Source organism: Nannobrachium achirus, assembly GCF_963921795.1.
Source record: "Nannobrachium achirus genome assembly, chromosome: 17".
Lineage (NCBI taxonomy): Eukaryota > Metazoa > Chordata > Actinopteri > Myctophiformes > Myctophidae > Nannobrachium > Nannobrachium achirus.
Window position 1 is genome coordinate 54,840,711 of NC_137824.1, and position 14,619 is coordinate 54,855,329.

General features: G+C 40.9%; 1 protein-coding gene across 1 annotated transcript in view; it reads left to right on the forward strand.

Annotated features, from left to right (window-relative positions):
* The window catches only part of pde6a (phosphodiesterase 6A, cGMP-specific, rod, alpha), a gene marked incomplete at both ends in the record, with an annotated part of 59,523 nt that overhangs the window by 11,852 nt on the left and 33,052 nt on the right, over positions 1 to 14,619 (forward strand). The window contains 5 exons of the mRNA XM_080746814.1: positions 3,299 to 3,388; positions 5,927 to 6,067; positions 8,121 to 8,195; positions 11,222 to 11,286; positions 12,227 to 12,293. Coding sequence (XP_080602940.1) covers positions 3,299 to 3,388; positions 5,927 to 6,067; positions 8,121 to 8,195; positions 11,222 to 11,286; positions 12,227 to 12,293 — 438 coding nt within the window. The remainder of the gene's footprint in view (positions 1 to 3,298; positions 3,389 to 5,926; positions 6,068 to 8,120; positions 8,196 to 11,221; positions 11,287 to 12,226; positions 12,294 to 14,619) is intronic.

Genomic DNA, 14,619 nt, shown 5'->3' on the forward strand with positions numbered 1-14,619 from the left:
TGGGCGGCCAACAAAGTAAACCTTGTATCTCCAAGTTTCAAATTTGTACATTCTTTTCGCAAAGCAAAGCCCTGCTTCATCATACAAGGCTGTTGCACTAAAGTAGTGAAAACAGCAGATCTACAAGCACACAACGCCTCGCGGTGCGAGGCGTTGTGTGCTTATAGATCGGCTGTTTTCACTATTTTTTTTTAAATGATAAATACAAAACTAACCGGTTTTGGACATACAAGGTTTCCACCCAACAACGACAAAATATAACTCATGTAATTGGCCCACTGGCTTGTCACTTGTCATGATCTGAAATGGCAAATCTTTGAGTAGCAGCAGCGCTATAAGAGAGAGATCTCTCCCTATAGCGTGCAATGAGGGCCTCATTAACTCTTTTTCCCAGGCTGAATCAGGGGCCCAGCACGTCCCTGTCCTTGTGGCAGATGAAGCCATTGTAGATGTCTGACGTCCTGCTTGTTGTGTTGTGCCGTGGCTCACTGAACTCCTGCCACTGTTTGGTAAAAGAGTTTTGCTCTCTTTGGAACCGTCAGAAGCAGGGGCGTCACACCAAATTCTGGGCCCTGGGTACAAGGATTCACTGCGGGCCCCCCATGAATGTTAACTCTTATACCGCTACGGACGTTCCCGTTCGCCCCAATTCTCTGTGTTGCGCCGCGCCAATACGGCCGCTCGTTCTTTTACCTTGTTGATGTCCGTAAGCTGATGAGGGGTCGCGCCGCCGTGTACTGTAATCACATCGCCCGCAGTGATGGTCTTAAAAATCCCTTATGCGTTAACATCAACGGAGACCAATTCTCTTCCGTGTTGATTTCTCTGGCCTTGTGGCTCTGTGGCCAGAGACTGGTCTCAATGGATGGCAACACATAACGGCCAAATTCACATTAATTCTTGCATGACGCCGCCCTCTGCTGCCTGGTCTGCCAAAGTGCATGTTGCACAATCAAAAAAAATAAAATAATAATAAATAAATAAATGTCTATCTATCTACTATAACGTCGCAAAGGTAAGCCGCTTTTTGCTGGCAAAAGACCCAATAAATAAATAAAACATCTGGCAGTATAAGAGTTAACTAAAATAGCAGATATACAAGCTCACAGCGCGGCACCGAGTGCCGCACTGCGAGCTTGTAGATCTGCTATTTTTGAAAAATCGTGAAAATGTGTGCAAGAAACCTATGTCAAGGACCCCCAAGATGATATGTATTTGGCCATGGACCCCGATCTCAAAATATTTAGTTCCAGGGACCCCCCAGAAGCAAAATTCGAGTTAGAAATGTTCGCTTAAAAAATACATATATTCAAAGATTTTCACACATTTTCACAACTTTTCAAAAATAGCAGATCTACAAGCTTGCAGCGCTGCACTCGGTGCCGCGCTGTGAGCTTGTATATCTGCTATTTTTCAATAGATAAAGTTATTAGGGCCCCTCCACCTTGGGCCCCAGTAACTCAGTCCCACTTTCCTACCCCTTGTGACGCCCCTGGTCAGAAGAAACAAGCAAGTTACAGAAACCTGGCCTGCAGTATTTCCATTTGGTTCTACATTATCATGATAGCCAAGCAAGGATTATCCGCAGTACCGATGCAACATAGATTTAGATTCAGCACACATGCATGACGGAAAATTGCGCCACACTGAAGGCCGTTTGTTAAAGAGGTGGTACCATAGTTCTGTACTTTTTCTGTTTTGTATGTGTCTATGAAGTTAACATTATTCTAATAGGCCACCGGGTGGGGTTATAATGTGCAGATTCGTCTTCCCCATGTATTTGTGTTTACATCCTGAAAGCTGAAAGCCTCTTAGTCAAAAGGCCCAGTCGAAAAACACAGATTAAATGACATCATAAACTCATCCCCTCCCCTTTTACCATACACCTAACACTGTGGGTGTGGCTAACTTCAGCTGGTGAGGGTCACAACCCACCTGACAACAAGGCATACTTAATGAACTGGTGGGTGTGGCCACATAAAAACACAATTTTAACTCTTTCTGTACAATTCTTTTGAAAATATCTTCCTCCTAGTATAATCATAATACCTGATCATCATGTTTTAGGGGAGAAAAGAAATCATGGCACTGCATCTTTAAAGTTTGCCCATATAAGAATGCCTTGGTTTTCTTAATCGGACGGAAATGTCCATCCTTGACTCAGGTGCAAATTTAAAGATGCAGTGCCATGATCCCCCAAAAAACATGATTATCAGGTATTATGAAAATACTAGGAGGAAGATTGTTTTTCCAAAAGAGTGTACAGAAAGAGTGAAATTTTTTTTTTTTATGTGGCCACACCCATCAGTTCATTAAGTATGCCTGGTTGGCATGGTGGGTGGTGACCCAGCTGAAGTTAGCCACACCCACAATGTTGGGTGAATGGTAAAAGGGGAGGGGATGATTATATGATGTCTTTAAATCTGTGTTTTTGGATCGGCACTTTTGACCCACAAGGTGTCAGCCTCCAGGAAGAAACCCCAAATACAAAGGGAATACATAATTGCTCATAACAACCACACCAGGGGGTCTAATTAAGTACTGTCAACCTCCTAGACACATGAAAACCAGAAAAAGTGCAACACTATATACATAGCACCACCTCTTTAAGTTTGTGGACAACTTTGAAAATACTTATTGAAGCATAAAGCCAAGGACACACTCTGGTAGACTCTGAGCAACTTAAAAACTGACTTTTGTTTACACTGACTCCCCCTGGCTTCTTCCTCTGACCTGGCCCCTTATCGTTTCTCCATCTAGCTTTCTTTTCAAAGTCTGTATGACTTTCCAGAACCTTCTATGTATATCTCTGGAAACTACCTGCCCCGAGCAAGAGAGATACAGCACACACAAATACAAATACAGTCTATTCTTTGGAAATGCACTTCTGTGCAATGCTTTAAGTTGTAATTCTGTGTCTTGTAATACACACATATACATCATCAACAGATGCGACAAGACGCACAAATCGAACTGGGTTCAATCGAGGGGGACTGCCCATAAGTCCGAAGGTTCATTAGTCCGACTTCGATCGAGAAAAAAACGCACGGCCGCAGCCACTCGTCGCACGGCTAATTCGGATCCGGTGTGCATAAGGTCGTAGAGAATCATTGTTTTCTTTTAAAAAAATGAAATTGTCTGTTTTATCCGTGCGGATAAACGCGCCTGTGTGCAAAGGGCTTAACCCTTGTGTCCCTATATTTTGGGCACGTTTGTCAGAATTTGTCAGAATTTGTCAAATAGCTAAATTAGACGATCTACTGAAGCTCACAACGTGTGCGTCATGTTTTGTTTTCAGACCTTCAACAGGTTCCTCCACTTTGCCAACCTGATTCTGAGGGTGTTCCATCTGAGCTACCTCCACGACTGTGAGACCAGGAAGGGACAGGTGAGGACCAGGGACGTGCTGGGCCCCTGATTCAGCCCGGGAAAAAGAGTTGTAGAGGTCCTCATTGCGCGCTATAGAGAGAGTTCTCTCTATAGCGCTGCTGCTGCTACTCAAAGATTTGCCATTTCAGATCATGAAAAGTGACAAGCCAGTGGGCCAATTACATGAGTTATATTTCGTCGTTGTCGGGTGGAAACCTTGTATGTCCAAAACCATTTGTGTTGTATTTATCATTTTAGAAATTATTTAAACTAGTGAAAACAGCCGATCTACAAGCACACAACGCCTCGCACCGCGAGGCGTTGTGTGCTTGTAGATCGGCTGTTTTCACTACTTTTGTGTGACGGCCTTGTATGATGAAGCAGGACTTTGCTTTGCGAAAAAATGTGCAAATTTGAAACTATACAAGGTTTCTGCCAGACAGTGACGATATACTTTGTTGGCCGCCCAGCCCCCCGAAGGCCAACATTTTATTTTTATTTTTTTCCTAATGGCCGGCCTGGACCGGCCGGGAATGAACCGGCCGTTTGGGAGTTGTCCCGCTTTTCCCAATGGCCAGCACGTCCCTGGTGAGGACAAATGATAGCTATAGCTCAATTTTCTGGGGTGAATATTCGCCGAAAACAGTGCCTCACAAATGCGTTGGTGACGTGTTGTGAGTTTGCAAACCGCCCCTTTTCGGCAAAGATGTTTTTGGTGTTGAGGGAAAAAAAGAAGCGCACCTAGAAGAGAGCAATGGTGGAATATATAATATCGTTGTTGTCGGGTGGAAACCTTGTATGTCCAAAACCGTTCGTTTTTATCATATTTCTTTTTTACTAAACTAGTGACTACTACTTTTTTTTTTTACTCTTATCTATCTTTTCCTACTTCTCTGTAACTTTGTAAATAACTGTATACTGCTGTGCTACAACTGGACAACTGAATTTCCCCCTTGGGATAATAAAAGGTATCTATCTATCTATTTTGTGCGACGGCCTTGTCTGATGAAGCGGGCTTTACTTCGCGAAAAAACATACAAATGTGAAACTTGGAGATACAAGGTTTCTGCCCGACAGTGACGATATATAAAATGATCCAAAAAACATTTCATCATAGTTTGACTCTTGAAAGAAAACCCAATATCACCTTGCACAAATTGTGTGAAGGTGTTGTGTGATCTTATCATTTAAAACTTTGCCTGAACTTGTCGCCAAGGACAAAGATATGAATCGTTGAGTTTTGTAGTCCTTCGTAAAATGACTCAACCTTCTACTCTTTGGTGTATTACTGATAATCTTATTATGTACATGTTAAAATGGCTGCCAAAGTAATGTCACAGTAATTAAGTTATCATTCAGCCTGCCATCTATGCGATGCAAGCTGAAATCAGCCACCAAGGTCTTTTAGGACATTGGTTCTTAAAGTGGGGTCCGGGGACCCCCAGGGGTCCGTGAGGGAGTTCCAGGAGGTCCCCAGCTAAATGAAAACTATAGATACTGTTGTTAGGAACCCTTATAGTCCAGTAATTTTAGGCCAAAATTAGGCTAAACCTAAAACAAATTGCAATAGTAGCAAACTCAACTGATTTTGTATCCTCAATATGTCCTTAGTGAGAGAAAAAAAGTCCCAAGGAATCCCATCGGGGGAAAGTTTTGAAAACGACCTACCTACCTTCACTTACTATACACTACACTATTAAAGGAAAAAATGACTCCCAAAAGAATCTGCTTTAAATGGGATGTGAGGGGTCAAACTAGGGGTTTTTAATTATTCTGAATCCATCGCATGCATTTGTTTTGCACGAAAAACATTCCTTGGGCAAAAAATGGCCCCTCAAAATGATGGTTTAGTGATGAGTCATCAATTTTCACAGTCTTTTGGGGTCCGTTTTTAGCCCAAGGAATGTTTTTCATGCAAAACAAATGCTTGCAATGGATTCAGAATCAATAAAACCCCCTAGTTTGACCCCTCACATCCCACTTAAAGCAGATTTTTTGGGAGTCATATTTTCCTTTATAGTATAGTAAGTGAAGGTAGGTAGGTCGTTTTCAAAACTTTGCCCCGATGGGATTCCTTGGGACTTTTTTTTCCCTCACTAAGGACATAATGAGGATACAGAATCAGTTGAGTTTGCTACTATTGCAATTTGTTTTAGGTTTTTTCATATAATGACTGGACTATTATGGGTCTGGAACTCAGAGAGTGTACAAGTGGAACCACATGGACCCTAACTTCTCAGAGTTAAATAACATTGATTTTACAATATAAATTGGGGTTCAGAGATGGAAATGCAATTAAATGGGGGTCCGTAACCTAATGCGTGTCAAACTGGAGGTCCTTGACATGGAAAATGTATACTGCTATTGTATACTGAAATGGCTTGGAATTAGTTGGAACAGACAGAACATGAAATTTCAATATCTGAGTAGTTGTATATAGGCTAAAACCTGTATAAAACCGTATTATGGACCAATATGTACATAAAATATATATTTTTAAAAGCATGGTGTGGCCCCTTGTAGGAATCCTCTTCTCCTCTCCTCTCTCCACCCCTAGATACTGCTGTGGTCGGCCGGCATGGTGTTTGAGGAGTTCACGGACATAGAGAGACAGTTCCACAAGGCCCTGTACACGGTCCGATCCTTACTCAACTGTGAACGCTTCTCCGTGGGCTTCATCGACATGAATAAGACTAAGGTGGGTTGCTATTTATACACCCAACGAGAGACGGGGTCTACGTGGTGATTGTATTGTTTCTCTCGGTAGGTATGGGAGGTTTTTGTCGTTGGTCATGTTTTCAAACTCACTTTGGATGTGTGTGTCTCTGATGTCTTGGTAGTGGGCAGGTGGTTAGAAAGTGTAGCTCTGTTTCTACCACATTTTGTCTTTCTTCCCTTGGGAGCAGGGTCTGTCTGTGGCGGCCTTTCTCCATTGCAAGGCTGTGTTCGCTGAGTCTGTACCAACAGTAGTCAAGGCTTTCCTGCAGTCAAAACAAAAGAGAAGGTTTTGAAAACAGTGGCTGTGGATTCATGAACTAATTAAATTGCAGAGGTGATGTCTGCAAGGTAAATGCTTAATTGCGACCGAAGGTCGCATTATACCCTGAACAACCTTGTCGCTTGTCTGTCTGACTGTCCGTACGTCCGTACAGGAAGTGATGTCAGTGTGATGTCAGTGAGTCACAGTGATGTGGTACAGAATGACTCATATATGGGCATAAAAAGGATTAAAAAAAAAGGACATCACTTCCTGTACTGACAGTCAGACAAGCTACGAGATTTCTCAGGGTATAAAAGTCCATATATGGTCATTACCAGAAAAAGAAATCAGGCTACCTAAACCCATAGCACTACTGTAACACTCCCCTTCCCTCAATGACCACACATGAAGCTAGATAGCATTTTTAGCTTTTAGAAACATTTTTTACCGATTAGGTGCGTGGTCTACCTATGTAATTTTTTTCTAGATTAATATTCCTATGCATTGTTATATTGTTGTTGATGTACTGACATATTATCTTGCTTATTATATTTATGTATTACCTGCTTGTAAGTCGCTTTGGATTAAAAGCATCTGCTAAATGCCTAAATTGTAATTGTAAATTGTAGCGCTCCACTAGCTATACAATCCAGTGCACCCCTGGATGCCTTTGGCTAACATAGGCTACTGGGTGCTTCCCAGGTGTAAATGTATTGCATGTAAACTATGTGAATTATGGCGTTGCTGCAAGAGAGAAAACCTCTGGACTTCATCCAGATAAATAAAGCTTAAAATAAAATATATTGCTGGCTTTGGCTGTCACTTGATAATTACAGTACAAGCACTTGCAATTTGATTAGTAACACCTGCTATATAGGGCAGATGCTGATTGCCTGCCCAGATGGCTGACATTATAACAGGAAAGAGTGTACAAAACACAATCTGGCAAAGAACGAAAACTAACGGTAGAATTCAAAGTACACTAAATTTCACACCCACGTGAAATCACACAGTTTTCAGTTCCAGAAACTGTGCAGATTTTAGTCAGTAGACTATAATCAATTTATAGAAAATACAGACAAACTGTACTGGCCATCAACTCAATAAACTCAATTTTTATCCCACGATTTTTGCAACCCATTTTCACCCAGTGCCAATTGCCTATGTAATCCTGGGCTCTGCTCTCCCTCTGCCGTGCCTGGGGAGACAATGGACTGACCTCATGCTTCCTTCGGTGCATGAGGAGTCCAAATTGCTTCTTTTCACCTGACAGGGGGTATTTCCCCGGTTTGGACGTAGCGCGTGGAAGGAACACGTTATTCCAACCAGTTCCTTTCCCCTCCATCAGGTGCCCCGGCTGGCCAGGGGAAGGCATTTTAGAGACCAGGATTACTGCATGTTTTTGTGAGGGTATATACCCTAGGAGACACGGGGAGAACAAGTTATGCAAACTCCACAGAAAGGCCCTTTCGCCAACCCCACCTAGGGTGTGGGCGATGATGGCCATAAACTCAACTGCCTAAGAAATGCTTGACAAAGTGAATCCGATGAATCTTGGAATTATGTGCACCATTGTGTCAGTCACAATCTGTAAAGTAAATCTTATTTTCCTTACCATACACTTGCTCTCTCTCTCTCTGTGTGTGTGTGTGTGTGTGTGTGTGTGTGTGTGTGTGTGTGTGTGTGTGTGTGTGTGTGTGTGTGTGTGTGTGTGTGTGTGTGTGTGTGTGTGTGTGTGTGTGCGTGCGTGCGTGCGTGCGTGCGTGTGCAGGAGTTTTATGAGATGTGGCCAATTCTGTTGGGAGAAGTTCCAACATATACAGGACCCAAGACTCCCGACGGCAGAGTAAGAACTTGTAAAAGACACTCATACAACATCATGTTGAATAGAGCCGAGTGATATTGTCAATGTCATCATCAAATATCTCAATATGTTTGAGTTATCAGAAGATTTATTTACAGTATTCATTCTGAGTGAGTAATGTGGATATGGTGATCATTTGGGTAGAGGCATTCTTTGTTTATTTCACTGAGCTAGAATGATCTAATGAGTTCAGATTAAAAATATATATCACTTTACCGTAATGCAGCCTTTGAGACCTGGAAAAGATCACATTTAAGCTATATCTCAATATTGTGATTAGGAATGGGACGATGCACTATATAATCGTTTATCGTGATAAAAAACCACTCACGATAATCGTATTGTGGAGATTTAATGTATTGTGATATTGTCCTCCGTCGCGCACTGCGATCAATTCACATTTTATTTGCCAAGTTGCATATCCGGTACCACTTAAAGGACAACTTTGTTTTTTTAACAACAAGGGTTCATATTTTAGATTGTAATTAGAGAAAAGAAAAAGTGAGTGTTAAAATGTTTTCATTTGCTTTGTTCTATTGTTTTATCGTGTTTTTTTTTTTTTTAATAATCAAATTTTTTATTGCGTTTACACAAGAAAATGAGTGACAGAAAAGTATTAATATACATAATATACAAACTGCAATAAACAAATTAAAGACATCAAACGGAAACAATAACAAAAAGAAAAATACAAACAAACAAAAATACGGGCGGGCGAATAGCACAATACAATATTCATACAGTTATCCATACTGTTTTATCGTGTTTACCGTGCCAAAATGTGGGGCATGCGTACGCATGGGGGCATGCGTACAAGTGGCTAAATGTGTCTTTTTAGACACAATGAGCCAGCAGTTTCTTTATTGCTATTTACAGTAACACTTCTAGCCCCCATAAGTCACATCCAACCATGAAAGGTTGCGTTGTATCTTGGGAATGGGCTTATTCCGTGTAAAATTACATATTTAGCTACTTGTACGCATGCCCCAACCACTGAAATAAGAATATCTAAAACAATAGAAAGAAGTCAATGAAATAATTTGAACACTCATCTTTTATATTCTTTAATTACAATCTAAAATATGAACCCTTGTTGTAAAAAACTAAAGTTGTCCTTTAAACCCTCTATAATTGGTAAACGGTACTTTTTTTTTCACTTTATCAAATGTCTTTGCCAAAGACAAATAGCCAATCTACAAGCTCACAACGCGTCGCTTTGCGACGCGTTGTGAGCTTGTAGATCTACTATTTTTTGTCAAATGTTCCGCCCCAAGATAATGAATTTTGATTATCGTTATATCGTAAATCGTGATTTCTTTTGACACAATAATCGTGATATGAAATGTTCATATCGTCCCATGATCCCTAATTGTGATCACAGACAATATCTAGTCTCATATCACAATAACGACTATTATGCCACTATATCACCCAGCTCTGCTTTTTAAACTATGAAAGTATGCATATTGCCCTGCATGCATGCATGCATGTGAAATAAAGTCTTACTTGATTCATAATATCCCAGTGGTACAGACAATAGACACGCATGGTTTATTGGCTGAACAAACATTTCAAAGCTTTTGGTTGGGTTAGGATATTTTCTTTATTTTCCTGTTTTTAACGTTTCTCATTGAGTAATTTTTCATTTGGTATTGGTCAGTATGTTTTATTGGATTATTCCTTTGACTATGGGGCCTTTTCCACTGGCAAAGGACCGGTTCTGGTTCTTTCTCCCGCCTATGGGATGAACCGACCGAGAACCGGAGTTGGTTCCGAACCGTAAAAGTTCGTTCCGAACGGGAACCACAAAATCCTTGGTTCCTCTGGTTCAATCTGGTGGAAACGCAAGCCGGTTCGCAAGAACAAACCAAGGTTCCAAGAAAGTTGAACCGGCACTGGTTACTGGAACCGGTTCTTTGCCGGTGGAAAAGGCCCCATTAAGGCAAAGCCCTGTGTGATGGGTGGCATGATGCCACCCACGGCTGGTTCTGTATGTAATTGTGATTAATTTGCCCCTTGTTAGACTCTGATGAAAAAGGCCTAGAGTCGATACGCATTTGTTATTTTGTCTTCCTTGCTGAAAAGATGAAATCCTTGATTTTCTTCACCTGAAGATTGTGCCTTAATATGTTTACACAATTGTCTGTACTCTGCACCACGGGGGATTATAGATCAAGCAAGACATTGGGGCATTGTGTCATACCCATTAGGTTCCGCTAAACAGCATGTCATGTGAGCTATTAGAATCATGCAGCATATTGTCCTGTTGTGTGACATACTGTACTGTTTATGACATATTGTCATGCTGTCTGAAACACTGTATTTAACATATTGTCATGCTGTCTGAAACACTGTATTTAACATATTGTCATGCTATACATTAGGGGTGTAACATAATACAGTAACTGAATAGAAAAATCGATTTTAATTTGCAATGATCTACCATATCGATATGGAAAAGCACATATCTTGGCTTTGTATCGTATCGGTATCGTTTTACAACGCAGATAATCGGTATCAAATCGTTTGCAGTGCAAATAATTGATTGTATGGAAACTAAGTATTTGTACCTTGTATTTAGCAATTTTAAGAAGGAAAATGAAAAAGAGGGGTTTAATTACTTTTCCATTCCATATAGCTACTCTTGGTCTATCGATAAATATGTGTAATCTCTGAGTTCATGTCAAGGTGCGGGTTTGTCCATAATGTGTTGAAATATAATGTCCATGTATTTGCTAGAGAATCACAGTGTTTACTTATTTATATCCAGTACGATAGAGTTTCACACAGATTTAATTTCTTCGCTAAATAGTTACTATAATATCGATTTTAAATCATTGAATCGAATCGTATCGCCATGAATGATCGTCCATGTATCGTATTGTCAACCATGTATCGTGATGCGTATCGTTGTTAAAATGTATGGTTACACCCCTACTATACGTATGCAATAGTCAAATCTGCTTTATGTGTACGCTTCTATAAACCTTGTCTGCTTCCCTCCCAAGGAAATTATTTTCTACAAAGTCATTGATTACATTCTCCACGGCAAGGAAGAGATCAAAGTCATAGCGTGAGTCACAGCTCCAGTGTCACACTGATGTTAGACAAAACAACATAATCCCTCCTTTGCTGTCCCCTGACATTTACCTGACATTTGATATGTCAGAAATGAATCCGGTGTCTGCCACTCGATCCGCCTGGATCTCTTTGTAGACGACTTCAAGACATGTATGGTCACTCCTGTAGAATTTCAATTTGTACACCATGGCTCTGAAAGAGGCTAGCTAGACTGTCTGTCTGTCTGTCTGTCTGTCTGTCTGTCTGTCTGTCTGTCTGTCTCCCTGGAGTTAATCTCGTAAACCGCTATAGACTGATCAATCCAAAATTTCCGTGTGCACAATATCGACTAGCAAGAATCAAAGTGCAGTCGTGCTCAAGGTCTGCATCTTCTGCTAGCCTCCTTCAGAGCCAAGCTGTCTAGCTACATAAGAGGGTCATGAATCTGATATCCAGTTATTAGACGCCATCTTGTTCAATTTCAATTTCTGAGAGTGTACAAATGTTGTACGCTCGGAGTTGAACACCAAACATCTGACTGTGTATGTTGTTCCCTTATGCTGACATCTCTCAGCCAGGTCTTCCTTGAACGAATACATGTTTTATCTTAAGTTTCCGCAGTGTATACACTAAAAAAAAATAATAGTAATTGAACATTTAGATAACCAGACAAAATTATTTGCTGAATTACATAAAAAAAAAGAAGAAAAAAAAAACAATTGGATGTTAAGGTTATGATTCAAAATTGTAAATTGTAAAATAAACCAATTCATTAACTTAGCCCAGTAATGCATGCATGTGGTCTTCACGTTTTTTTTTTTTTTTTTTTTTTTTTATGTTGTTTATGGTAATGTTGCACTTTGTTCGTAAGCAAACCTTTATTGGTTTCTTATAAATCATTAGCAAATTGTATGCCATGAAACAATGCTCCAACAACGTTATTTGTTTCACAGGAACCCTCCAGCCGACCATTGGTGTCTGGTCAGCGGTCTGCCCACTTATGTAGCAGAGACTGGACTGGTTAGTCGCCTTTTCTGTTCTGCTACTAGTATTACTACTGTATTTGAAGCGAGTGTGCACTTGGCGTTTCCATGTAGTTCCCATCCTCTTTCTTGAATTAAAGGTAAACTGTGAGCTATAGAATATAATACGGTATATATATTTTTAACATACGCTAGTTGGCTTAGTTGGGACAACTTGCCACCATAGTTTCAAATTCTATTCAATGGAAATCTATTCATCTTTATATTACCCATTGTTTTGGCCTATGAGTGAACTTCACTCCACTGGCCCATTTGATAATTTCTCTGGGTTGGAGTATATCGTCGTTGTCGGGTGGAAACCTTGTTTGTTTTGTACTATTTATCATTTTAAAAATGATTTAAACTGGTGAAAACAGCCGATCTGCAAGCACACAACGCCTCGCACCGCGAGGCGTTGTGTGCTTGTAGATCTGCTGTTTTCACTATGTTTGTGCGACGGCCTTGTATGGATGAAGCAGGGCTTTACTTTGCGAAAAAATGTACAAATTTGAAACTTGGAGATACAAGGTTTCTGCCCGACAGTGACGATATACAGTATAGGAGATCCTGTTCAGTAGGAGTCTAAGCGAGGTGTTGCCTCTGATTATCATCAGAAAATGAGACCCAGGAAGCACACATGGCATCAAATCAATGCATAAAGGAGAGCAGAATAACCAATGACTGGTCAGATCAAATGCAGTTCACTTCCTCACTGCTAAGTTGCAGCCTTTTTGCGCCGAGGATGACTATTCCAACACATTTAAACTTTAAACGATCCGTATTTCTCTCAACATCTTCATAAATTGTGTGCATTCACACAAGCAGAATGTCATTAGGGTTTGATTATACAGTTGTCAGTGTGCACGCTGTAGTGGAAATGAAATGTGCGTCATCTCACACCGCGATGATGGATAATTGCAATTTCTCTGGGCATTGTGATGAATCTCGCCGTGCTTTTCCATACCACCGAACACGATCACTGTCACCATCCATCCGTCTCTCTCTCTGAACCTCCTCCCCACCTCCCTCTCTCCCTCTCCTTACATCTCATCTCTTCTCCTCTCATCCTTTATGCTTGTCTTTTTGTCTTCTTCAGTAGATTATTTTCATTAGCCAATCATCTCTCACCCCCTCTCATCCTCTTCCTCCGTTTCCTCCTCTCTGACTTGGGTAAAGCTGCTATCAGCAGCAGAGTATTATCCACAAACAAACAACTTCATAGCAGCTACAAAAAGAGGAGCATTTGGGCATTTTGGGGACCTCACATAGACTTTTGAATGGCCTGCAAACGGCTCTGAGGCAAGATGACCCTATTCTGGGCTTGTCTTAATAGGCGAATATTCAGGGCAGAAAATAGAAATTTCATTTAAGAGACGGAAGAAAAGGAGTGGGCCAAAGATAGAGCCCTGGGGGACCCAGGTCAATTAACTCATTTGCTGCCATTTAACAATACCTTCGTACTCTCATATGCCCCTGTCTCCATAGACTTCCATGTAATTCATAGTGCACGGATCATGCACACCCATGCCTAGATAATGCACCACGTGTGTCCACATTGCTCACAGCTTTCAAACAAAAAAATCCGAATGGAAATCCGTTCAGGCATTCATGAGATAGCAGCCATTATGTTTGCCTAAAATGTAAACAAAGATGGCTGCCATGTTTGAAAGATGGGGTTGCTATGGGGGTTAAACATGCAATTTTGCGATTGCTATCATGCCTACTACATTTTTTGGGGTCAATTTTTTTTTTCAAAAACGGGAAATTTCCGGGTTCTACGGGCATGGCAGGGCGGTACAACGGGATTTTTTCGGGATTTTCGGCCATAGCAGCAAATGAGTTAAGTAGGTATAGTGGTTAATCCAACCATGTGCCATGTTGAGTCTTTCTTTCAACAAGCGGCCCCACTTGCTCAGCCGTTGTCAGTCGCTCCTTCTTTCATTATTCGCAAAAACATTTATGCGCTTGGAGGAGGTGGATTTTGAGGCCTAATCGAAAAAAACTAAATGTGCATCAGTGCAATGGAAACGGGTCAGCCGATAAAAGCGAATAAATTATGACGTTCTGGTCAATAATATTGTCCAGCGTTGGCCCACAAAACAAACCTAATCTATGAACTCTGTGTGTAAATTCCTCCCGTTTTCACAACGTGCCAGCTGTAGCTCTTTACAGACTGTTGTGCAAACCTCCGACAGAACTTAAAACGGAGATTTGTTCAATGCAAACTTATTTCTGATAATTTGCTTCCTATTTTCGAATACGCTTTATGGAAACGCAACTAATAGAAGCCACTGAAAAGAAGATTCCAATTTCAAATGAATCTA